The sequence below is a fragment of the Aplidium turbinatum genome, chromosome 1 (genome assembly GCF_918807975.1).
Source record: "Aplidium turbinatum chromosome 1, kaAplTurb1.1, whole genome shotgun sequence".
NCBI lineage: Eukaryota > Metazoa > Chordata > Ascidiacea > Aplousobranchia > Polyclinidae > Aplidium > Aplidium turbinatum.
The window spans coordinates 30183120-30210180 of NC_137472.1; the positions used below are offsets into that span (position 1 = coordinate 30183120).

Consider the following 27061-nt stretch of genomic DNA (forward strand, 5'->3'; position numbering starts at 1 on the left):
CGCTATTTTTATTACCCAGTGTGCAATGGCAATGGTTTTCTGCTGAGATCCTGTTTTGGATTTGAAATTGGAAAATATTGTGCTATCTATGGGCTATTTCGAGTAGGCTACAGTCACCGCCAGTTCAGCCGCAACATTAATAAGAACGGGTTGGGATCAAAACTTAACGAAATCCTTTAACGATACCGCCCTGCCCTGTCTGGATACTGAGCTGAGAGGAGACCTGAGATTTTGCAGGGAAAAACATTTCTAAGCAAGAGAACTCACTTAAGCGCCCAGTTTTTCGCTCTGGAGCGTATTTTTTCTCGACGGCTCGCTTACTCGCCCATTTTCTTAAAAGTAGGCGGCACAAACTGCGATTAACTTAAAAAAACAAGAAGTTTGGCTAGCTTAAGCAAGAAAACAGTCGTCGTGTAGACGCACCTTAAAGTTTTCGCGGTTTTTTAGCGCATAGCGTCAACGCATACTTTTTAATGTCTTTTTTTTTTGCTACGACACGCCAATACCTTCCAGCGCTGCAGTTGAAAGAATGTTTTCAATGGGCAAAGACATATTGAAACCAAAACACAGCAAAATGTCAGATGAATACTTTCAGATGCTTGTGTTTCTTCGTGGAAATTCAAAATAAAACTTGTTTGTTTCGAGTGGTTTATACCGTGTGAATGTTTGGCACCTAGCAAACAAAATGAGTTTACGCTAGTGTATGCGCTGACGCCGCCAACTTTTTTTACAAGTTACGTTTACGCATACGGCGTATGGTTTTTCGAACGTTTGCGTTTACGCTGACAGCGTCAATATTTTTTGTATGCGCGTACATCACTGGTTAATCCTCAAAAATGTGACATCATTCATGAAATCATTCATGCATTGTTTACACACTTTAAGCATCAAGGCAAGTACACAAAATAGCCTGCAACTTTTCCATCAACCTAACATTGACTAAAAACATTTTTTCTAGGCTCCTTTAAATTTACTAACAGTGAAACAAACCGAACAAAGATTAATAAAAATTGCACAGACAAATCCTAGTCCTCCATACTAAGCGAGACAGATAAGTAAAATAAAAGAAGCAGCACATATTGTTGAAAACCAATCAAGCGTGAAGTACTCTAGGGGCGATGACTTGCTATACATGACTTGCCGCACTGTTTATAAATGTGTGTGATGTGATAACATATTTATTAATTCCTAATAATATATCTGTTGTGAATTATTATATTTACGTACAGTGTTGTCAATGTAATTTATTCGTATATTTTGCCGCCCCCAATAATTTGCCGCCCTAGGCAACTGCCTACTCGGCCTACTGCTAAATCCGGCCCTGATTGTTGGGAAATTATCACAAGCTTGCAAGAAGGGTTCCAACAAGTTATTCGCTGGAGTGTTGCTCTTCCGTAACGCATGCATTTCAAATCACTTCCTTGAAAGACAGATGAGACAGAGAGCTGGAGTTTCTCCTGTTGATTATGTCATAAGGAGTTGAACGATTAAAGTCGTAGTCAACTTGGGAAAGGAAGAGCAATTAGTTGTTTACATCAGCAAGTACCCGGAAAGTCACAATCACTTAGAATCCAAATAATTTTAATTTGTTTGGAGAGGAAAACCTATGATAAATAAAACATTATAATCTACAGCACAGGGGTTGGCAAGCGCTTGACATAACGATTTACATTCGTAGTTAATGGACACAGAGGGTTATACTGATGTAGCCAGAATTCTACAGTGTCGCTGCTATCACAGCATTTGCAGTATTTTGGAGTAAAACGAGCTGACAAAGGCCGCTATGGGAGCGTTCCAGGAGTGAATCGTAACATCAATCAACTTTAGCCATTCTGCACACTGTCAAAAGTTAAGTCATCAGTAAAAATATTAAACACCAATGGAACGTTCATGACCATGCTCTCTTTGATTTGGCAGCTGCAAGTTGTTATGAAAAAGGACTGTTTTTGTTAGGATTATTGTTCGGGGAAAATGCGTTTAAAGACACACTAAAACAATTATGCAGTAATGTTATGTTTTTGGAGATTTTTTACTCGATTTTTTCTTGGAAGTGGATCTTTTGTAATTGATTTGTCGATAAAATTAAAGCCAAAGAATAATTGCAGTGCGCATACGTGGCAATGAGTAGCTGAAGAAAAAAAAAGTTAAACGTTAGAAGTTTGTTTAAAATCGCAAACGTTGCATAACGTCATATTAAATGTTGTTAAACCACTGAGCTGTAATTTCTTTTTCTCCTTTGCCCCAAAGAAATTTTGCAAGTGCTGTGGCTTGTCCAGCCATTTTGAGCAATGGCTCCATATGGGAATCTAGGCTTACTTGAAGCAATTTATGCATCAGGCAAATCAGAATGCATAAACGTGCAATGACCGCCAGATACAAGCAGTGTCTTTCTTCCTTGTTCAAAGGAACTTCCTTCACATAACCCATCAACGCATAGTTTGCTGAAATATGTTTGTCAAATCCACACTCTTCAGCTTTCATCATTGTGAAAGCAAGAAAGGTTGCAATTTCAAATAAATACTTGCTCTCCATCAACTCGCCGAAATCTATCAATCCTACACAAAATAAACTAAATTAGCATAAAGTCTTGGATTAGCAACCCACAATAGTTAGTAGCCTAGTAAGCCATTAATAATGTACAACAAAAAGCAGAAAATGGGATAGCCTACTGTACATACATGCAGGCTCACTGTTGAAAGAAAAAATTGGGTTCGGTAAAAATGGAAACTCTGGGGCCTCTTAAAAAAGAGAAATCTAAGAAAACAATAAAACTTCAAAGCGTCCACGGTGTTTTCTTCGATTTTAGGCTCCCTGAAAAATCTCCGAGCCCCTAAAATGGTCAGGCTGTGCAGGCTAGGCCTACACTATAATAGGACTATCTGCAAATTGACAATAACATCAATCAGATGTTACCTACTCACCAAAAAACTTCCACATTGGCAACGGCTGGTCTTTTGTTTCTGTTGACGTGGAACTTAAAATATAATGATTGATGTTTGGTACTTCAGCCACGATAATGTTGTTGCAGTTCACGTCGCTGTGTGTAATGGCTGCAAAACCAAGTAAACGTTTGCTTGATGGTTACTTCAACTACTGAAATGATAAGCACTTACAGTTTTAACTACAGTACAGTTTGAACTTAGTTAAACTACACACCTTGCCTGAGGTGGGGTAGCAGAGGTAAAACTTTATCACGAAATTTCTTCAAAGCTTCTGATATGATCACTTGTAAGGCAACATCTTTAATGAAATGAAATCGTTGGAAAATAAAATCTTCAGTAAAATTCTCGATCTTCCAAGGATTGTTATTACGACTTAAAGATTTTCCACCAAACCTGTTTACCTTGGAAAACAACAATAAGTTATGGTTGAAGCAATGAGGTAGTCCCAAAAATTGAAAGTTTAATCAAAATGTGATATACCAGCAGGCTACTTACGGTGCTTACTACTTACTGCTTCGTCCGCCCCGTTAGCTCAGTGGTTACGCGCCGGCTTAAGATCACGCGACGCCGGATCGACTCTCGGGGTGAGCGCTTGAGCAACGCATTTCAGGACTACTCTCCGTTCAGTAGCACTTAGTGAATGGAATAGTTCCTGGGCAAGAACAATTCAACAATCGGAAAACGTATCCAGCCCGAGCCTCTAAAAGTATGCGAAACTACCAGGAATAACCTATCAAGGCTTTGTCAGTCCGAGGATAATGATTCAAAACCAACCAACCAATTGTATAAACATAGTTCATCTTCATCACAGTCTGAACATTTGAAGACGTTTGTGGCAAAAGTTGATAAATCACATTTTGACATTTTGAGAAAACGATGTTTAAAGTTTTCAAATATATGCTAAAAAATTTTAACATTGAAATATTTTACTGAGGGCTAAATATTTTATTAATTTTTACTGGGTTTGACGGAGAGTTTTGATACATTTTATGTGTGTAACTTTTTAACTGACTAGGTTCTGTAGTTTTTTTGTCTTTTCGAATAAAATGTGGACATCAATTTTTCCCACTAATTTGTGACTTATCAATTTTTTGCACGAAATTCTCACATTCCAAATTTCTATCTAATAGTTTTTTGACAAAACGTTTCAGGCAAAACGTTGACATGAAATTATTTTCAAAACAGTTTTTTAACCATTTAAATGTACAGAAAATAGTATCGGAAGGATTTTCGATATTTTATTTTCCCAGAAACAAAAATTCAACAATCGCAAACTTCATTCTGTTATTCTTGGTAACCGGCCTTGCGTCAAGAGCCTCTACGCTTCCCGATTCGTTTATCACCCCACACCCCATGGGATTGATCAAGCCAATCTCGCACCCCCTGTTTTGAAGCAAAGTGGTTCTGAGAAAATTTTTTTCAAAATACGTACGAAAACAACGCAGAAAAGCAGCTCACCGGCCTTTATATGGCTAACAAATAGGAAAAAGGGGAGCCTTCAACAACGCAGTCACACAAAATGCAAAAGCGAATAAATAAAGAAATAACACAAACTGAGAACATTTTGGTTTGGTTTTTTGAATCTTTATCCTCGGACTGACAAAGCCTTGATGGGTTATTCCTGGTAGTTTCGTATACTGGTAGAGGCTCTTGACACAGGGCCGATTACCGAGTTTAGCAAACTGAAGTTTTCCATTTGTTGAAGTGTTGTTGCCGGGGAATTATTCCATTCACTAGGTGCCGCTGAATGGAGAGCAGTCCTGAAATGCGTTGCTCAAGCGCACACCTCGAGAGTCAAACCAGCGCTGCGTGATCTTGAGCCCGGCGCATAACCACTGAGCTAATGGCGTTAATAAAGATCTTTGACTTTTCTCCTGCCTGTTCTTTGCAATTATCTGTTCGAAACGTGGAACCTTGTGGGACAATGCAATGCGCAGATCATTTTCGTGGTCCGGGGCGTTGCAGTATTTATTCTTCATGTAAAGTAGATATCAAAATCTCGATTCACACAGCTAAGTGGAACCAAAACTTGTAATGCTTTCTTAGCCAGAGTTGCATACCCAGTGTGAACGCTGCACCAGAAAGTTTCGAGCCACTACAAGCCAATTGTAAAGACAATAGAAACAATGCCCATTATAAACAACAACCAACAGCCTGAACCAACGGATTCCTGACTAACTTCGTTAGCACCTACAAAAGCGTCAGTCAACTAGTCGTGAAAAACATTCCTTTATTGCAAAGGCCACCGATACGGTATAACTCTTCTTCCTTGGTGGATGCTCGCACCCCCAGCAATAGCTACTCGCACCCCCAGGGGGTGCGAGCACCCCCAATCGGGAAGCCCTGCTCTACAAGTATGCGAAACTACCCGGAATAACCTATCAAGGCTTTGTCAGTCCGATGATAAAGATTCAAAGCCAATCAACCATCACGGTGTAGCATAATGAGTGCAATGTTATCATCAGGTGTAACACGAAGCAAATGCAATGGCTTTAAATGCATGTTTTGCCCATTTCGAACTTATTATTCTAAAATCTAATATTATGTTTGTTCTTTGATTTTGTGACCCAGCCATATTAGTTTTTCTGGCGGCAACTCTGTGCACACAGGCTATCAACTTTTTGCCAAAAACGATTCGACTTTGGCACAAATGTGCTGCTTCGTTTTCGTCGAATTTAAATGAATTACAACATGAAACTCTGACAGATCATTCTTTATGCATTTCTGACTATAAATGTGCACTAAACTCAATTTCGCCAAAATATGACTTACCAACTTTTGACGCAAACTTTTTCATTTACAATGCCAAGGCATGAAGCTAAACCCACTGCCCAACGTGCCAAACTACGGTACTGTAATGCATGTGTAATGCAATGGACACTCACGCCGACGCAGTTGTAAAGTCAGTTGCTTTCTTGGATGCAGCACTAAGCAGCCAACATTTCATTTCTTAGTCAACATATGATTCACAATAAGGAACTGCGTGCACTTAAAACTGTGAATCACCAAAAGTACAAAAAGTTTTACAACCATTGTACAAAAGTACAACAACCATTGCAATGCTTATGATTCCATAGTAGAATTAGCTTGGCAAAAAATAAAACCCTTTGCGGATCGGTGGTTGAAAACAATTGATCTAGATGTTCCAACTCTTCAACCATTTTTCAGTAATCTTTTTTTGTATTTTTAGTACTCTTGCTCAATCTTCTTGTTTATTTTTTTGTTGCAAAAGTGTAGGTCTATTTTTTACAAGAAATGATCCCTCAGAATTCGCCGTTTTTCATTTTGTTTAGTATTTCTTCCGTCATCTATTGTTGTTTTTTCTCGAGCAATTTCATTCCGCAAAGGATTTCAGCGACTTCTTTTATCTTATTAAAATTGTTTTCTAACATTTCTTTTCAACTTTTTTGTCTAGTTCTTCTTTAAAGTTTTCCTCGTGTTTGGGTCTTCTAGCTTGTTAGTGTCCAACAATGAACGTTTCTTTGATCGCCTTACCACACAAGTCACAGCAGGCTTTGTAACGCAAGCGATCACTTCTTAGCTAAAGCGATGAAATGCCATTATAGCCCTTTGATCTTAATTGTTTGATTGCAATTTCTTTCCATGAGATTGATAAGAGTCCAATGTCCTTCCACTTGGTGAAAACTGCTGTTGAACAAACTAGATTTTTTAGCAAAACCTGATATTAGATTGAAACTACTGTAGAATTAAAATAAACAAGCTTTTTACAAAATTAGATAAACGTATGGTATATGCCTCCTGATAAACATATGGTATGTTTCCTCGCTAATATCTTGACAAATAGAACTTCTGTTTTGAAGACTAGCGATAGACAATGTAGGCCTAGGGTCCAAGCGCCTAAAAACAGAGTACCTCAGGGATTGTGTGTGCCACGTGTGCTTTTCAACGTGTATATCAGTAACATCCCACACACTAAATTACACCAGGATTGTTATGCTGAAAATCTCGCACTGCTCTAACTAACAATGACATAGTGTGGAAGAAGTAGCCTACATGCAACCGATATGGCCCTAAGTTTGGAACAACTGAGACTGTGGAAACTCAAATTAAACCTGCAGTAAACGGTAACACCATTCCACTTGAACAACACAAAACTACACCCACATACCTAGAAGTAAAAGTAGATCAATCATTCACACTTCACACACCAAAGACACATTGAAGCTCTCGGCGCCACACTGTCAGCACGAAATAAACTGATGCGATAGTATACTACATAGGCTTGATCGTCATAGGGTGCTTGCACTTCGCACAAGTGCACTTTTTCTCGTCTATAGCACAGCCAAACATGCTGCTCCGGTTTGATGTCACAGTGCACACGCCGCACTGTCACATCAAACACGCTATATTTTTAAATGGGGCCTTGGCCACTGGCCAATCGTCATCCTGTATACATGGATCAGCCTCCAAGACTGCACAACATTCCGATCATCTCTACCCCATTTACGTACCGTGAAATGGAAATGCCATTCTCACAGCGCTTGATAGAAACACAGTCTAATGGCTGCCGCGTCTGGATGAAATGACCTGACTGCTGGTGCTACCACCTTCATATCCAAGAAGACCAAACTAGATTAGATAAAATTAGAGATATTTCGCTTTAATTTATCTGCATAGCCCACCATATTTATGAAAAACATCTTTATTTTGATAAGTAGATGTTTTTTTCACGTGTAGCTTCGACATAAATATAACTAATGTGTTAATGCAGGGGTTCTTCACCTGGGGTGCTCACACGATTAAGTAGTGCGAGAGCTGTTCCTAGGGAGAGTGGGAATTCTAAATGACTAGGGTTAGCTACAAAGGAATGATTGGAGAATCAGGCTATTCTTGCCTGTTCCAATAAAAATAGACATTGATCAGATTCTTGACATGCAAATAGCATTCAGCATCAACACAATACGATTTGATGCCATCATCAACAAGAAACAATAGCAAAAACGTCGCTGAGCAAGTTAGAGACAAGAAACCACTACGGAGAAACTATTTTGCATTTTTCACGTAACTAACGAAATAAAGGCAGTTTTGAGGCCAACTGCTGACAATTGATAAGGCAGAACTTGACGTCGTTTCTGCCTTTTGCTATCTTGATGACATGATTGGACAATCGTCAGACTGTGGGCCTATATATGCCATGACAGTGAGGGTGCAATTGGCCTGGAAGAGTTTCCGTGAGCTCATCCTTATTTTTATAGACAAGAATAATCTTTTTGTAAGTCAAGGTAACATGCATAATATGCGTGTAAGGAATGTTCTACTGTAAATTAGACCTGGCCCATCACTCTTCAAAAGTGAAATCGGCCATATTGCAATGATAATGCCATGGAACAATGTATCTGTTCCAAGTGCCTTTCTTACCGGGTGACGATGGAAGAGCTGAGGTCCAGGCTTGGCATTCATCAGCTTGAAGTCATGAGATGGAAAAGGCTGCGTTTGTGCGGTCAACTCTTAGAGTCGCGTGGCCAAAGAAAATTCAGTTCTTTAACATCCATGGAAATAACCCTTGAGGACGTCCTAAAAATTGTTGACTAAAGTACTAGACTGCATTGAAGAAGATTTGAGCTTGGCAAACCCGCGGCTATGTCGACCCTCGGAACCGGTGGTATAGAGAAATGCTATCACAGAATAGAAGATTGCAGGCCACCAACCCTCGCAATAGGGTACGGGGAACAAGAGATGTTAAATCGTAGACATGGATAGAAACACAAAGCATAAAGAAACGCAATTTTCAGATCCCCGTATGAGGAAAGCATCATATTGTGTTATTTAATTATGAGTTGTATAGATAAAGAAAGGCACAATGGCTTTGTTGTTTGTTCATGTAAACAACGCTACTTTTGAATCATTGCTAGAGCTGGTTGGTGATTCCAAAGTGGTGCCAACAAAGAAAACGGTTGAGAACCACTGTGTTAGTGCAATTGTACATTGAACCGAATGTGAGCTATGGCCTAGGCTACTGAAATAATTTGATTGATTGAAGTAAGACTAGGGATGTTGTTGGTGCCAAATCAAAACTAGGGTCTTACGGTTTTTAGATTCTTACCGTTAACTGCTTGTTAATTTTTGCAACAGCAGTGCTTGTTTCCTTTATTACTTCATAAAAATTGTTTTCCAAAAATACAGCTTCATTCAACGTCAAGCCAGGAAGATAGCTCAAAAGTATTATAAGATGTTGCTCTGTTGTGCCATTAACATCTGTAATTAACATGACATTTATTGAATTACCCTGCGATTAATTCATTAATTCGAATGAGATTAATTCATATAAAAAGAAACTTTTGAAAACAACAAAGAATTGAAAGAAAAGGATATTTGCGACTGATCGAGCTTTACTACAAGCAATGACAATCAACTTTGTTTTTTTAAATTAGACATCATCCCATAATGGGGAAAGTATACCAAGACCTGCTACCACATCTTACCAAAATTAACAATTGTGACAAACGCTTTTTTCTTGTTTTGAATTGGTATTTGCACTTGACATCCAGACTCACGCAGTTGCACTAGCGCTTTTGTGACAAGGTGGAAAGAATCTACAATAAAAATTATAAATGAATAAAGCATTTGGCTCACTGGTATTAATAATTAAAATAATTGTTTTCATCGTATAGAGCTTCAAAGAAGAGCTTTTAAAAAGATGAAGTTCATCTTCTGTTGTTCAAAAGCCGCTTTCCTTTGAGTTTTTTTAGATATTGTTGTTGTTCCATAAGAGCTTTATTTAAGCAATAACAATAGGCTATACAGCACACTGTACGGTAGTTCACGTTAATTGCATTGTAGCATTGAAAAATTAGCTAATTAAACATCTAAATGAGGAATTGGAGGAAACACTGCTTGATGTGGAATACAAAAAAGTGCTGTAGTTCAGTTATACCTGTGGAAATACTTTAAAGTTTGACCAACAATATAGGCAGGTTATTTTTATATTCTCTCCTTTGATTTCAAAAAATTGAGTGAAAAGATACATTTAAAAAAAAAGGCATTGTGGTCTATAAATCTTCGAAAACAGTTCAACAATCTTACTTCAATGCTTTATTTGAAAAAATTATAAAACATGTTAAGTTGAAAAAGTTGCCCTAGTTTCGGTATAAACAGAAGAGCTTGTTATAGCCTGGCGAAAAACGGTCAGCCTACGTTAGGAGGAAAAAAGACTTTCTTTTTAAGCGAAAGTGTAGAAAGGGAAGTTTGATTGTTTACATTTACTGAATACAAACCAAAAAACAAAGACCTGGATTTTTTGAGTCTTCTGCGTTGATCACTTTGAAAACAAACTCCTCACTATAACTGTCTTCTTCTGACGAGCCTTTGCTGGGTTTGACGTAGAAGATACGATCTTCAAAACTGTATAATTCTTTTATTACACTACATTTTAAACCGTAAAATTTTCCAAGTAACTTTGACACGGTAAATTTATCAAAAGTATAAAAATTGCACTTTTCCATGGGAATCTTTGCTGTCATGTATTTGCAATAGAGATAGCCTACTGATAGTCCATACCAGCAATGCACGACTTCACAGTCTGATATTTCGCAGGAAATATTTCTTCAAAAAAATATACGCTTGGATGCCATATGTGCACTGCTAACGGTAAAAATCACTCATTCAAGAACTACTCTGTGACACATAACAGTATGCAACTCAATCTAATTGTTTCATTATAATTCGATTAAAGCTTAAAGCGTATAAACACGACAGTAGAGGGATGTGCTTAAAATGGGGCAGTTAGATAAATCATTTGACAGCTACCTCAGGCTACCTTCAAACAGGAAAGGCGCTTCAAGAAAGTTTCGAGGAAATTTTAAGCCATGTTTACAATCGGAAGTTACGTCGCATGAATGTGAAGCGATGCCATGACTTTTCGCAACCGATGAAGTTTTAAGTTGTGCAAAAGATTTGTCTTACACCTGGAAGGCAGCGGTGGAAAAAACTCAAAATTTTACCAAAATATTTCAAAACGTCAGATTCCATGTAATCTTTAGGAGGTCCAAGCTTCATTTATCTTTTTTATTTTTTTTTGTTTGCACTTTTTGTTTAGTTCTGTGTTGTTCCACTTAATGAGAAAAAAGGGTGTCTTAATTAAGTAAGCTTAATGTGCATGCATAATAAATTTTGCAGGTTCTTTAATTGAAATAATTTCAAATATGTTGTAAGGGGCTGTTTAAATGTCATATGAAGTCATTTTTTTGCTTTTTTTCTTCACCCACAAAACGCCACAACGCCTCAACCTATAAAAGACCATCACACTTTCTTCTCTCCAACTAGCTGGAAGGGTAGGCACTTTAACATGCAGATATCCAATCCAGCACGAACCAATCAGAAGTTACGCTGTTCATGACGTCATCAAGGTTGCGTTGAAAAAGAACAAAGGAAAAACGCAAATTCTAGCTAAATTAAGTCATCGCTTTTCCATCGGTTGCCTTGGCGCAGAGGGTTAGGGCGGTGGTGGGCTAGTCATTTCATTGACGTGGGTTTGATTCCCACCACTGCTATAACTCTTTTTCTTCTGTAATTACCGAACAAAGTTCAAAGTAATAATCAAGTCTCTGGTTGAATGCTGGAATGGTCACAATTGGACAGATAACGTAACATCTGGTTGGTTCGTGGTGGATTGGATATCTGCATGTTAAAGTGCCTCAGCTGGAAGCATGAAAGATGTTATTGTGGTATCGAGATTAACCTTTTTGGTTTTGGGAATCTTCCTTGCGGGGACCTGCGATTTTTTTTCATACTGTTATGAAGGAAAGTATGGTTTACAAGGTAGAAGGTAAATTTTGAACATTTTTCTTCTGCAATTTTTTCCACCCATCGGTTTATTTTTTCAAGACTATTTTTGTTTGCTGATCCATTGATTAATGAAATTGCAATGAGTCAAATGTTTAAATTTTATCCATCATTAAACTAGGCCATAAAATCCAAGAACTATCATGTATCTGACCAACGGACCACCCACTTGTTTGATCATTGGGTCACTAGCTAATTGTTCAACAATGTCTTCCTTTATGTATTCAGACTAAAAATGTCTGAAATTAAAACAACTAGCAATAAAACAGGGTTGTTTAGTTTGGAAAATCTCAACAAAGCTGTTGAAGATGTTTTGAAACAAAACATTTTTGTTCGAAAGTCGGCGAAAAAATATGATATGCCACGAACGACGTTGGCTCGTTATGTTTAAGAATGAATCAATGGATAGTGAGAAAACTACTGCACCAACACCCGTGGCATCTACAAAACGCCTGTCTGATATCTTAAAGTTTTCTGTAATTCTAGAAAAATATGAGATTTAAAAAGAGTAAAATAAACACCAAAAACACTTGAATCTCATATTATGAAATTGAATTGAATATGAAAATATGAAATGAAATTTCATAATAAAAGCATATTTCTAGTGCTTATTGCTTATGTTGTTGTGTTATTGTTTGTATGTTGTTCGTGTATTAAATAATCCAAAATAAGCTCCAGTGCATCAGCTTTTTGCCAAGTAGAAGTGACCCGTTGGTCGAATAGCAGTGGCCCGTTGGTCGTATAGGAGTTTGACCAACGGGGCACTTTTTATTATCATTTAAAAGTTAATTTTTGGCAGTTAGTAGTTGGAAAATTACGAAACTTTTTTGGCTGAATATACCAGGGTATGTGACCTACGGTTATGCCAAAGAAAGGAAGACACATGGCCTTTGTATGGACAGAAAATAACAAATATGTGAAAAATGACCCGTTGGTGACACATCTCCCCTACTGTAGCCTATTTTCGAGTCTCGAAAAGACATTTTTGTATAAATCAATTTCCAAGCTACTTTTACACTGTACACTAATTTGATTGATAATGAATGCAGAAATTCACAAAAACATATCTTTATCTTAATTGTAAAAGTGTGTAAGGGGAAGGTATGAACTGATGAGCCACTTTTTCACATTAAAAGCTATAATTGGTTCACTATTTACTGTAAGATGGCGAAATTTCAGCACAACGTAGTGTGATTACTTTAGTATAATAATTGTGTAAAAAATTTAACCACATATAATTATAAGATTAACAAAAATATTTGACAACATTGACGGTGATCAGAGTGGTTCAAGGGTGCAAACGCGTTTTGACCCTTGAACCACCGGGTAATAACCCTTGAACCACTCTGATAAGTTAGATCTTAATGATGTTTAGAGCAAACTTTTAAGATACAATAAATACACTGTCAAATGCACACACTGCTAACAGTTTGCAGAAATAGATTAAGCAACATTAAACTGCGAAAAGTCAGTTCAAAACTTTTTAAAGTCGACTGCTTGTTTTTTCGTTCCTGCAAGTGGTGGGAGAGGACAAAAACAATTGCTGAGACATCACCAGTGCGCTTCGCTAGTCATTTTATACTAGGGTTACCATGTTTTAAAAAGCAAAATTCCGGACAGTGCATGACTATTTTCATGAGACCATATATATGCGCTACCGAAATGCTAAAGCTGCAAAACGTTGTACAATACTCATGCTCAGTGGCGTACGCAGTATTTTCTCAAGGGGAGGGGGCATTGACGGTAGCGTAGCCAGGAATTTTGAAAGGGGAGGTTTTTACGACCGGCAGGCAAAGCCCGACAGCGTTTTTGCCTGAGACGACATCCAGCGGCGGAGGGTCTGGGGGGGCTCCTCCAGAAAATTTTGAAAAATTACTTTGAATTTGGTGCATTCTGAGAGCATTTTCAACAAAAATGTGGGTAAAAATATTCCTGTGAAATGGTTCTGTCAGGTGGCATAGCAAAAGGATAAGATCATGTTTTCTTCGGCATTTTTCGGAAACATAGCTAAGTCTCTACGTTTTCTTGTTGCTAATTCCTGGCTGAAATGTTTGAATGTGTGGTATTGGCAAAACTCGCTCTTTTGATGCAGTTTTGTTTAAAATTAGGCAAGTTTTTTTAAAACTGAAAGCATCATTCCCAAGCATAAAGAGACTGAAAGCATCAATCTCAATATCGTGACGCCACACAACATTTTCATGGGGGGGGGGGGCATGGGCCAATGTCCCTCCCCTGCGTACGCTAGTGCTCATGCTAAAGCGCCAGCTACCGAAATGAAAAGTATTGAACCGAATACCTGACCTAAAGTATGCTATGTTAAAAAAACAAATTATAAACCAAAAAAAAATAAAAAAGTAATAAACAAATCGAAAAAAATAAACCAAATGGTTGCAAAATAAACCAGATTTGGTTTTAAAAAGACTAAAATAGTAACACTGACTTCTAAGTGGTAAACATCATTGATAAGGAAAACTCTTTGTTACATCATAATTCCGTACAACCTCGTAGTAAAAACATGCACAGGGTACGAAATAACAATGTTGTGGATTGGCAGTGTGCACAGTACGATTGCAGATGCAGTAAAATGAGCTGGTTGAGCGAATTTTCTAGGACAACTCTAATTTACAGGATTATTCCCGCTATTTTAATTCCCCCAAAACGTCCATCATAAAATTCCGGACATTTGAGCATATTTTTAAATTCCTCCCGGACGCAAAATTTAACCCTAAATTCCGGACATGTCCGGAATTTTCCGGACGGTATGGCAACCCTATTTTATACTATTTTACACTCCACTTACAGTACACAAAAATTTCTAAAATAAATGAAACATGTTTATTGTCCTTCTATTAGGCATTGTGCTAACCTATGGTTCAAGGGACAACACTTTTGGTGGATCATGGGTCAGAACTGTTGGTGACAAAGTTCCATCTTAGCTTTACTTAATTAGAATGAAGTAAAGTCTAAATGAACTGTATTAAATCCTGCATTATAATTATAGCCCATTACAAATTCTGAATTTTATATCTCGATGCTAGCTGTATTTAAGTTTCTGTAAAGCTCCAAACGCAAATGAGAAATTTTACTAAAACACCTCAAAATCACACCCCACCCTCTAACTTGCAAAATTTTAAAAGATTTAATCCAGAACTTTCCAAGAAATACTATTGAACTAAATGCAACTTTAAGGCTTTATTCGAATTTGAAGGGGGGTGGCTCATGGGTCAGGTATGGTCATGGGTCCATACCTTTCCTACTTTTTTTTCTGACGTGATAAAACAGCCGATTCTAATTTTGAACCTCTCGATCTCGACTATAGCACCAGAAAAGATGGAAAACCAACAAAATGTTGCTGTCATCATCATTGCATCACAATGGTGCAGCAGTATCATAGACACGTTTGTAAATGCTTGATTGGTAACGTTTCTAAAAACACAAACTCATTAGCAACGTATTCTAAGAATTTCACTGTTTTTTCTTTAATTTCCATTCGAGTGAGTTTTGAAGACAGAAACGTTTCAAGTGTATGAATTGCTCAATTTAAGTGACCTGTGATCCTCTACCCCTTACCTTTTGATACTTTATTTCACTAGAAAATGTTCTACTAAAATTTTCTAAAACATTTTTTAAAGTAATGTATTAAAGAAATACCTTTAAATTTAAAATGATTGAAGGGGCACTTGCCTCCCCCCATGCCTCTTAGACGCTACGCTATATTGTGGCTGATCTCCGTCGTGCCTAATTTTCTATTTATGCATACTGTAATATGCTACTGGTTTAAGTAAATGTTACTGCGTTGCATTACAGAACTAAAAGACCATCAACTGATACCAAACTAAGAGAAGTGTCCTTTGATTCACAGCCAACTCCAGGGAGAAAACACAAGGCTCAAAATCGGTTTATTTACATCAATAAGAAAGACACTGATGTTTGGTAGGAACCAAACGTTTGATAGAAAGTATGTTGCACAATTCAGTGCACAATGCCCATTTCAAATCTTCCTTAATTTTGTTCAAACTATCGTCTATAAATAAACAGACTTTTCATCTTTACAATGCAGTACGTACAATTGATTGGAAATCGATTGGAAAAAACCAGGCTTGTCCATGGGACATTTTTTTCTGTCCCATCCCATCCCATAGCAATTCATGCCTGTCCCGTCCCATCCCATCCCATAGCAATTCATGCCTGTCCCGTCCCATCCCATCCCATGGGATTCCCATCAAAATACAATTCAATAAATGTTATTAAATTTATGGAAATTTAAGTCTAATGTGTACTAGATAGGACTAAATGTACAAAAAGAGATACAAAACGACAAAATTTATTGATTTTGTTAACTTTAAAGTTCAAAAAAGTTGTCTATCTATGACAATTCATTATCATTGGCACTCATATTCCGAGTCACTGTGCTCATTCAGCAAATTTTCAATTTCCTGCTCTTAAAGTGCTCTTAAAATGCTCTTAAAATGCCTAGCTACTGTCCCATGGGAAATGCAATTTGTGCTGTCCCATCCCATCCCATCCCATGGGACATTTCCCATGGGATTCCCGTGGGAATCCAATTCCCATGGACAAGCCTGGAAAAAACATAGCTAGACTGTAAGCTTGTTTCTTCTTCTGATCTTTCATCGTTTAAGTCCAATGAAAAAAAACATGGAAATTCAAAAATTGTGACGATTTTACTTAACATGTTTAGACACTAGTTGCACGAACAGTTTTTCTCTTTGATTGATTTAAGACGGATTTGACCGGTGTTGATGTCGAATGAGATCCATTTCTGAAAAAAAAAAAACATCAGAAGGCAGCAAATGTCTCTTCGTCCTTATAGCAAACAAGAAAAAGTTAACACCGGTAAGTTATTTTTTAGAAATTGTGTGGTAGCTCACCAAGTTCGGTAATAAAACAACAAACACTCGACATTAAAGGTCAGAATGTTAATAATTTTGGACATAACAAAACTTGTTTAATAATTTGCATACATGTTTATAATGTAAAGTATGTAATCAGCCTATTAATGGGTTTATAAAATACATCGGGTAGCCTAAGTCTACATCGAAAGTCCTAGAGTGTAAATTATTTGGCTAGATGCACCAGCAACACGTAAGATAAAAAGGAGAACATGTACCTTGATGATCGAAATGAGTAAAATAGGCTACAGTAAGTCGTTGCAACAATTAAGTTAGTATCCCAAAACAAAGAAGAGTATTTAAGATTTTATTATTTGAATAAAACTGAATGTAATTAACGAATCAAGTGAAGAAAAAGCAAAAATAGAATATTTTACAATATTCGAGACGGCGACTTTTCAAGCCTTGCATCAATGCTCGCTAGAGACATCTTGCGGAATGTTTTCCGAACTAGATTCCAGGATTCGGAGGGATTGTTGGCAGATTTCTTGTCAGAAGTGAGACCACTCGCACTGCGTTTCATCACATCAAAAAGATTGTCCTAGAATGAAAATTTGCAGATAGTTTTCTTGTCTCAAAGATCATCAAAGTGTATTGTGCTATTCTCTTTTGAATATTAAAAATTCCATGAAATTTTTGTAATGTAATATTTCTTCATCAATACATTTTCAATGCATTCTTTGCATATATATATTCGACTGTATAATTGTATATTGTATAATACACAAGAAATACTGAAAATAAAGTAAACCAAACGATAACAGTATCGTACTCTAAACTTGTCGGCATTTTCTAGTCTTTCTTCTTCATTCTCCATCAGATCTTGCGGCACTAATTTGAATTTTTCTCTAATGAGAAATAAGCAGAGATGATTAAGAGAAAAGATGTAGTTTGCGAGCTATTTAATTTAAAAAAAGCAACTCGGTTTTAAATATTTACATCAATAATTGTTTTCAATATACATAGGCTACAATTACTAAGATTAAGAATCAAACCGACACATTTGGGTTCAACTAATACGAAGAAAAAAGTTTAAAGCTGCAAATTATCGCTGCTTTTGAAGTTATCGTTTTATATACTGTATATATAAATATATATTTCTTTTTTTAAACGATCACAACCACATTTACATTATTTTTTTGCAATAAACCATTTCAAACAGCTGCAATTATCTTACTTGTCGAGATTGTACAAGTAATTGAAGTTTGATACCACCACGGGAACAGGAAAAGAGATGCTAAGGATACCCATGATGGCGCAGCAAGCTCCTGCGGACTTCCCCAGAACTGTGATTGGGGTTATATCGCCGTACCTGGGAGTAAGTTCAATGGAAGAAGATAAGAACTTATAGTATTTTGTTTATTTGAATTGTTTAATACAGGTAGGACCAAAGAGTTACATAGTCTAACAACGTCAAAAAAAAAAGATCCTCAACGCCATAGAGCTAATAGGTAAAGGTAGTTTCATACTCAGTTATTGAACCAGGTTTGCGAAATTGGAAAGCCACGCCTTATCAGCTGCGCCATACCACCGCCCAGAGTTGATACAGTAACATATTAAATTCAAACTCCTATAAAATTTAATGGGCAATACAAAAATATCACTGTTTAATATTCAGATAAACAACCAACTATATAGGCTAGCGTAGGCTACGCTGCAAGGGCATTGTATCAAAAGCATTTTTCTTAAAAGTATATTACAACCAGACAAACTCCGGTGAAGTAAATTGATGGATGATTCTTCACACGTTCTACTTTACCTGACTTGATACTAATCGTTAATGCATTGCCTAATGCCTAGTACATTAGCTATTAAAAGCCAGTAGCCTTACCATATCAAGCTAGCACCTTTGTTGGGTTTTATCGACTTTGCAATTGATCTTACCTTAAATAATTTATAATAGTTGAGCAGCAAACCCAAAGTGTGATAAGTTTTGACAAAACTTCGTGAACGTTCAACTATTAACGTTGCATTTTAATCTAACTATATTATTTCCTTAAACTTATCTTAGTTTGGGCTGTGTTTGTTTTTAGCACGAAAATTGATGTACCTATAAGTAGCTTGTAAATAAAGTCGTGAATTCACTCGTGCACACGTTCTTAAATCCTAATTGACACTGAGCGCGCTTGTACAGACGTGAAGAAGAGACTTACAACCGATCAGAAATGATAACGTCGAAGTAAAAATCCTCTAAATGATAAAATACTGTACTTACCAATTAGGCTACTGTTTAAAATATAAATAAAACAAGAAAAGGATGCTTCTGGTTTAATTATTAACAAATATACGTTTGTAGTTCAAGGCAAGCCTACAAGACTGCCTAAATTAATTTGTTAACTCAGTTCGCGGATAAAATTTTCACATCCAATCGATTAATCAAGATCCAAGCTCCCGATGCCAAACAGAGTGGATTGTAGTCTCTTGGCATTATTTAACAAAATATTTCCATAATGCATAAAATCATGCGAATGACAATATAAGCTTATTCTTACCCCACTGTTGTCATTGTTATCAGTGCCCACCAGAATGACTCAGGAATGCTGTGAAATTGCGTTCCCGGGCTGTCAAATTCCATAAAGTAGGCGATGCTTGAAAACAAAACCGCCAAAACGACCTTAAAAGATTACAGATTTGTGCTTTAGAATCACAGGAATAAATTATTAACAAGGATTGGATAATTCGCATGACAGATTGCACAAAATTAGGTTATGTTAGGACCCTTTTACATTTACAGGATAGAGACAGGATGTATCATTTGCTTGCAACAAAGATCAGAAAAAAAAAACTATTTCAAGTAAATCCGATATTGCTGCCTGTTTCCGTCAGCTCAGGTCAGAAGAATTGATTTAATTTATTATACGTTGTGAAGAAATCGTAGTTGCACAACAGGCTGATTATAATACTTTGCATAAAGTTGAAAATACATTTTAAGTTACTGTAGATTTAACAACAAGTGCACAAAACTGACTTAAAAAGCAAATACTTTTCTGTTGGCCTGAAAACGTTTTCGTCAGCTATGCGAAGCTCATTGATGGTTAAACACAAATAAAACTTTCTTTTAATTTTTCCAACTGGTAACATGACCTTTGTTAAAACCTGATAAATAAACGGCCAATTAAAGTTTCAACAACAGCTTTGAGAGTTACAAGTACCTGAAAACATACGAGAAGAAATAAAACTCTTGTGCTTCTCATCAATGTCAATCCAAGGATGCGAAAGCCTCGAGAGTAACGTGACAGTTTTAATATTCGCAGCATTCGAACAAGCCTTATAGTTCTGCAAACACATACACTCACTGAATAGGTCAATAACAGCCCAACAATTGTCCATCAAGCGTGTGTGATGATTTCAATTTCAATATCTTCAGTAGCCTATTGTTGCAAGTAACAGAGGTTGCTGCTGCTGATGTATAGGCTGCGTGTTTTTAAACTAGTTTATGAAGCTAATCCAGTTTTAATTTAAACAAAATTGGATTACAGCAATTTTGTGTAGCGTACGTTCAAAACTAACATTATCAAAAACTAACATTGTATTGATTTAAGTATAGCCTACCCATGAGTTACCTGCATGAACACAAAAAAAGTGTTGTTTCAATAAATCCAAACAGATTATTTTAATGTTGCCATAAAATTCAACCAAATACAAAATAAAGCCATTTTTCTACAACAAATGTGAACTTTTGAAAATAAAGTATAACCTGGAATGGATGATCAGCAAATATATTATTAGTTACTTTACCCGACCTCAGAATCGTTGCAGTTTGAGGCTTCACATGTGTCTTTGTTTCAATAGTGGTCACGAGGAGAGTAATGAAGTAAGGCAAAATAGCCAGTGCATCTATCAGGTTCAGGAAACTCTAAGGGCAGTCATTTTTAATCGAATGAAATTTTTATTAGGGTTTACCCAGCCTACAGTTTTTAATATTCATCAATCCGTTGTATGTTGCCATGAGAATGATGCAGACGTTGTCATGGCATATCCGTTCATTAACAAAGCGGTGTTGATAAACCAATTTTCATAAAACTAAACTACATGTACCGTACAATAAAAAAAAGAAATGTAGCCTATAGCTTGTTGTTTGTTGATTGAAAACTACAAATTCTCTAAATTTTTACTCAATAATTTTAAAGTAACTTAGAAGGAATATCTAACTGAAAAATAAACTTATGCAAAGGGTGTTTTAATTTTTTTCTTTTAAGCAAGTGCTTGATATAATGACATTTGTTTTTTGACTTGAATTCGATGATGCTAACAAATAAAAGTCAATTGACAAATAAAAATCTATTCCTTCATTAGTTACCTTCACAAATTTCTTGCGGTCAGGACAGCACAGGAATCTCAGAGTAAGTTCAATAACAAACCACATGATGCAAATTGTTTCGGTGAGAAACAGAATGCCAGCTGGGCTTCCCATGAAAGCCTCCAACACAAACCATTCGTATGGTGTCTTCTTGGACACTTCATCCAGAATAGTACAAGTTTGATATATTACAAGAAACAGTTCCGCTCTCTGATTGGGACTGGTTAACGATGGAAGTTTTTGTGCAGTAAGATCGGGAAGATACTCTCCGGGAGGACGGGAGGAAATAGGCTGATCGATAAGAAGCTTTCCATTATCAGTTTTGTTGAATATTGTTGTGTGTCCAATTACTTGATTGTGACGTAACCGATGTGCGGATGTTGTTGCAAATGAGGGAACAATAGTGTTGCTGACAGAGACGTTTATTTGTTTGTAAACTAGTTTTAGTTTTTTTCTTTCATCTTTTAATTCTATTACGCAGCGACCAATTGCAGACCTGAAGTTAAAACTTTCCATCCGCCCTTTACACTCTTCTAGTTCTGGCTTTATAGCGCTGGTCATTTCTGAAACCGTATAAAAATTCAAAACAGAGGCAACGTTTTCATTAACAGGTTCTTCTTGGCTGACAATTAAATTTTGATTATTTTCTTTCAACTTCAAATGCAACTGTTGGTAATTTGCAGTAGTTTTAGAATAATCTTCGTTGAAGTGAGCATCTGTGTTGTTTATATCTTGGCACACATTCAAAGCTGGCGCCAAGGTAACGTCATGATTCAGTGGCTTAAAACTTTCCAGTGTCTCAAGACAAAAAACAACAACCGATAAAGATATAACCAGAGCTGAAAAAAGAGTTATTAATTTGGAGAGAAGACAAGAATCGTGGTTTTCAAAAAGGTCCCAGATATACCGTTTAATTCTGGTGTTTGGCAACACTATTTTCTTTTCCACGTGCAATATACCTTCAGCTCTAAGAAACTGTTCCAAAGTATTGTGATCAAAGTAATAAAATTTCAATTCGTTTATAAAGATATCAATAGGTATTTCATCTGGTCTTTGAAGTACTCCTCCATTGATGTAAAAGTCTAGAATAACTTGAAAAGTGTCACGGTGTCTGTCCAAGAAATATTCTTGCCTTTTCCAGTCGTAGTAGCGCATTCTTTTACCAGGATTTCCCAAGAGAGTATCTGGGTACTTCTCAAGCATTTTTGTATTTACTTCGAATATTTTACCAGCGACATTGAAAGTAGCAATATCACTATTTTGTTCTTCTATTTTGCAGTCCGGACAGCAAAACATTTTTAAATTAGAATCAACTTCTTTGAACTTTTCAACAACTTGTTCAATCAATGCCCCAGCTCCTTCTGTCATACTTATTTGGGCTGCTTTTTCAGGTAGATTATTTCTAAACATGTAAAAAATTAGTAACCTATACTGTAATAATACGATATGTTAAGGAAATCAAGCAAATAAAAATACAAGTATATGCCATTTAGAAAATATAAATTCAAGAGGAAAATCACTAATTAAATACAACAACACATTGTATGAAAGTTATGATTCTAGTATTCTTTGTAGCCTACAATATAAGATGACATTGTTGACATCAATGCTTTGTCTTAATTGTAGAACAACCGCAGAGTCTTTGTGCGCTTGTTCGAGGTACAGTAATCGCCGCTAATGAAATCCCTCTTTATTCCACGAGAAATGGATCCTATAAACGGCCGATACAATAAACGACGGATCTGCTTTAGGTTTTCATATAAGTCAAACGATCTCAGTTTGCATGGTTGTTAATCATGCAATATATATGAACGTCGAAATATACTCAAAGAACACAAAAACAAATCAGAAACTATTAAAAAAATAGAAACTATTTCAAAAATTTTATCTGAAATTATCAGTACTTCTTTGTTCTATTCCCGCAAATACAAAATAACCTTCTACAGTTCTGAAAATCTCGCTGGATATAGGCAAGAGGCAGTGCATATTCTAAAATCATACCCGCGCAAACTATAGTGTATATATACACTGTATTACATCACACTAGCTCGCTTGCCTAACCGACAAGGTAAATAGATACATTACAACAGCTGGAGAAAACATTTTACCATTTTTTTTGTACATTTTACTACGTGACCAGACGTTGAAAGTAGATCCACTCAGCGGAGTCGTGGATGCACAAAGCAAATTGTTTTGCACTACGTTAGAGAGCAGAAATTCTGTTCCACGAAATTTAGCTTCAATAAACGGCAGGATCAAACATCCGTGGATTCTACAAGCGGCGACTACTGTGTAATCATTCATAACTTTAGTTTATTGAACTTTGAACTTGCATAAGATGTAAGCGATGAAAGTTACAAGGTTCATCTCACTTTTCTTCCTTTCGGTTGTGATTGAAGACATCGTCGGCAACATCTTGTTTCGAACAACAGCTTGGTTTGTCCTGATCGGAAAACGCATCATCGCTGTTGGATGAATGTCGCGACGATGACGTCACCGATGACGGGTATGGTGAGGAGTAGCTCGACACGTGTCCAGGTAAATTGTTCTTTTGCTTCTCCGCAGAGCGTCTGGGACTTGGCTTCTATAAGTTAATTTAAGTATAAATAATTTAACAAGCAGTAATTCAGAGTACATGCGGTACTGAAAGGAAAGAAAATGGTTCAAAACTCTTACATTTTTTTTCATTTCGGAACTTTGTTACTTGTGATTATTTATTTATTATTATTAAAATGGTGAGTTAACCTAACTAGTAACGATCGCAAGTGTTTTTAATACCCTTTCCAAGTTTATACTTTGCCATATTGTATGCAACCCTCATCACGAGGAAACAACATAATGATGATGACGATGGTGATGACGATGATGGTGACGATGATTGGTTAAATTAAAAAAATTATACATGAAGTGCAGTAAAATCTTGCGTTTGCAGCAATAGAATATTTTTGAACTATGACGTCCACATTGATCTTAAAAAGTGTTTATACTATCAGCTTAATAGAAATACTTAAAGAGAATAAAATGCTATAAACATTAATTTATAAACTTCAATGAATTATACATATTTGACAGAAAAACGCAGCTTGAACCTGCACAACATCGAAAAACTTTTAACGCAGCCGTAAGGCATCTCTAATATATCTTACTTTACTATCTATGTTTGACGTTTAGGAGGTTCACAACAATTATTGGTGTACACTGTACAGTATTGCTTCAATTTGAAAGAAGTAAGGACTTGCAAGTGCAATGCATAATCTCACATTATTAGCAAAAACATTCCTTCGTTCTATTGCTTCTTCATAATGAGCAAATGGGCGTAGCTTTGTATTGCATGCGCTATAGGTAACCAGTAAGCAACTACGCATCTTTTAGTTGCAAGGGTATGTAAAACAAAACGCTGACTTTATTTCTTTCCATTTCAAAAATATGTCTTACTGAATGGTCACATTATAACTGAAACAACAACGTTAGCCTGATGTCAACAAAAACAAAATTTCCTGTCGCGAAGTTTGTACCGTTATGAGTTGTGCAGGCATGGCCAAGCCTGGGCCAGCACATAAAAGTCATCGTAACACGTCAATTTCTTCGCATATTTTTCAAATCCTATGCATCATCGATTACTTTCATCTTTCAACCCACTTACTCTTCGCAGCCGCAAAGTCGGATTTTGAATCTTTTCTTCAAAATCATCGTCGTCCGAGCTTTTCCGAAAGCTAAACTTTGATCCCGATCTTAACTTCAATGGGAATTTTTTTAGATTTCCGTCTGGTGTGGATGTGTCGCTTGAGGGGCCGTTATCTTGAGATGACGTCATTACATCGTTACTTATTTGGCTAGATGACATGAACGATGATGATGACGTCACGTTGTTGCCATGGATATCAGGAGAATTTACGACGATTGCTGGAGTATAGCAAGGCTTTTCTTCAGTTTTTTCTGCGTCATTTTCAAACAACTTATCCGATTCCATTAAAGCATCTGACGCATTGGATGACGTGTTACAAGACCACAGCGATGACGCGGTTGAATTTAAAGAAGAAGAATTAAAGATCTCGTTCTTAGAACGAATCCATCCCATTTTACGCTGCACATTGCCATCTTCATAAGGAGGATGTTTGTCTTCTCTGTCTATCCCTCTCGACTCGGCCATTTCCTTTGCAGTTATACGAATCTTAAAGCTTAAAATTATAATCACAGATTGATTACAACGAGTATAGAGATTAATGTTTGTACCTTATGAAGACGTTACAGCTATTTATACTGAAGCTTGAAATTTCACCAGAGCTTGAGTAAACTGCTCAAAATAAATATATAAAAGGAATGAGCCACAAACGAAAAAAGAGAATTTCCTATTTATGTTTCGTTAACTTGATCGGTCAGTGCTAGCTTGGGTAAAAGTAGAATATACTGTACATCAAAACTACCCAGTACTTTGACAATCAAAATCATTGCGGTGAGTTAAAAAAATGCTTTGGCCTTTGGTTAACTAGTTAAAACAAGTCCTAAGAAAATAAAAATTAAAAATGCAACAACTGTACGATTGAAAGTTAAGAGAAAAATTTGAATATGCAATCTGCTATATTATGATACATACAGCATCTCTGAAAGGAATTTACCTTAGTATGCATGGCCCACTGTGCTATACGTAATCTTATAAACTAAGCTAAGTGATTTGTGAGAATTGAGAAAAAGCCGAACGAATAAAATTATTATGAAAGGAAATCTCTTTAGTCGGAGTTTAGAGACTGCATTTCTGGGATATAGTTTGCGTTTCAGGTGCATAAATGAAGAATGAGTTGTTTTGTTGATGAAACAAATTGTATTTAAAAGCATTGGAAGAAAACTACTGTAAGCTATAGGCTATACAGGCAACCTATCAGTTGTAGCAGTGTTTTATCTTGCACTTCTGAAGAACACCCAAACTTTTTAGTATCATTTACTTTTTGTACCTGTAGGTACGACCACATATAACACTGAATATAGTATTTTCATTATTACTATGCTAAATATAAATTACAAAAAAGAAGGACAGTTTCTAATGCATCTCATTATTGATCCTTTTGTATTAGCACCAAATTTTACAAACAGAAACATAGCTGCAAACGTTTAGTTTTTCTTCGATTAATTCTTAGTTTGTATTAATAAAAACCTTCATATTACACTGCAACAGAGCTTTAGAATAAAGTTTTATTCATCTTTTGGTGAAACGACTGAAAAATTTTTGTCAGTCGAAACCTTGCTAAACATTTGCTTGCTGCATTTTCTTATGTTCACTAGGGAATCGTTGTAGAAGCAATGCCTCAACAAAGCTACTTGTCAATATTTTGTATGCTGCAAATATTGCAACTACACAATGTATAGCGTACTGATCACTTTGGAACGTAAACTAAGAAACTTACAACGCACACTGAGCTCTTTAAAATTTATAAATTATTCATTTTTTTTCATTTTGATTCTGCAAAAGGCAATAAGATAATAAGAAAGTATGCATTTTTCAAAAGCATTACCAAAAAAAATTCTGTTTGTTCGCAAAATAATGCTCACAATATACGAGAATTATGTTCGTTTCAAGATATTAAATTTCAAACACAACAACTGCAAATAAAAAACATTTGTTGTGTTAGTAGCAGGTGGGATGATGCAACAAAGAAAATATTCTTATTCTTAAATCTACGACTGCTTTAAATTCAAATATTTTGGTAGTTTGTTTCATCAAACTAATCCATGACGAAATATTAAAGCTGGTTTGTGGATATCCATAACAGCCAACTTGAACTTGTACAATTGAAATAAAACCTTTGTTGTGAATAAATAGCATACATGAAAGGTGATAAAATGCATATAAAATAATAGTGTGCTTCTTCTTCGTCTAAAACATTCTGCGTTAGTTCAATGGTTGAAAAGCTTCACCGTTTTATATTTTTCAGACAATGGCGATGACTCTGGTTATATACTGGGGTAAAGATTTCGAGCAGTCATTCTGTTGTTAGGTCATCAACTCATCTACTTCGCCCAGATTGTGCACACCGATTGGTGCACTATAGATAGCGCAGTTGATGAAGCAGTTTGCGGATGGTGTCACCCAGGTATTTGTGCATATTTAAGAG

The 27061-nt window shown here is 36.3% G+C and overlaps 2 protein-coding genes across 2 annotated transcripts; both read right to left on the reverse strand.

Moving 5' to 3' along the window:
- Positions 1-851: 851 nt before the first annotated feature.
- LOC145764614 (hydroxylysine kinase-like) lies at positions 852-16376 on the reverse strand. The gene is made up of 6 exons (XM_082576250.1): positions 16226-16376; positions 9386-9496; positions 9007-9158; positions 3157-3343; positions 2922-3050; positions 852-2555 (listed from the first exon to the last, which is right to left on the reverse strand). Exons 1-6 carry the CDS (start codon positions 16374-16376, stop codon positions 2194-2196), a joined length of 1092 nt encoding a protein of 363 aa, XP_082432376.1. The 3' UTR covers positions 852-2193.
- Positions 15952-22322, reverse strand: LOC145764620 (potassium voltage-gated channel subfamily A member 1-like). The gene is made up of 8 exons (XM_082576262.1): positions 20955-22322; positions 20398-20510; positions 19807-19930; positions 19147-19268; positions 17832-17966; positions 17427-17502; positions 17032-17195; positions 15952-16524 (listed from the first exon to the last, which is right to left on the reverse strand). Exons 1-8 carry the CDS (start codon positions 22320-22322, stop codon positions 16440-16442), a joined length of 2187 nt encoding a protein of 728 aa, XP_082432388.1. The 3' UTR covers positions 15952-16439.
- Between the last annotated feature and the right edge of the window lie 4739 nt (positions 22323-27061).

What these genes read in the sequence shown, in the direction of transcription:
- LOC145764614 (XM_082576250.1), bottom strand. Translation starts at nt 16,376, where the DNA reads ATGAAAGATCAGAAGAAGAAACAAGCTTACAGTCTAGCTATGTTTTTT. An exon ending in GCTACCCCACCTCAGGCAAG is followed by an intron (nt 3,051 to 3,156) that starts GTGTGTAGTTTA and finishes TTGGTTTTGCAG; the next exon opens with CCATTACACACAGCGACGTG. An exon ending in GCCAATGTGGAAGTTTTTTG is followed by an intron (nt 2,556 to 2,921) that starts GTGAGTAGGTAA and finishes TATTTTGTGTAG; the next exon opens with GATTGATAGATTTCGGCGAG.
- LOC145764620 (XM_082576262.1), bottom strand. Translation starts at nt 22,322, where the DNA reads ATGACAGAAGGAGCTGGGGCATTGATTGAACAAGTTGTTGAAAAGTTC. An exon ending in ACCGCAAGAAATTTGTGAAG is followed by an intron (nt 20,511 to 20,954) that starts GTAACTAATGAA and finishes GACTGCCCTTAG; the next exon opens with AGTTTCCTGAACCTGATAGA. An exon ending in TTCTTCTCGTATGTTTTCAG is followed by an intron (nt 19,269 to 19,806) that starts GTACTTGTAACT and finishes TAATCTTTTAAG; the next exon opens with GTCGTTTTGGCGGTTTTGTT.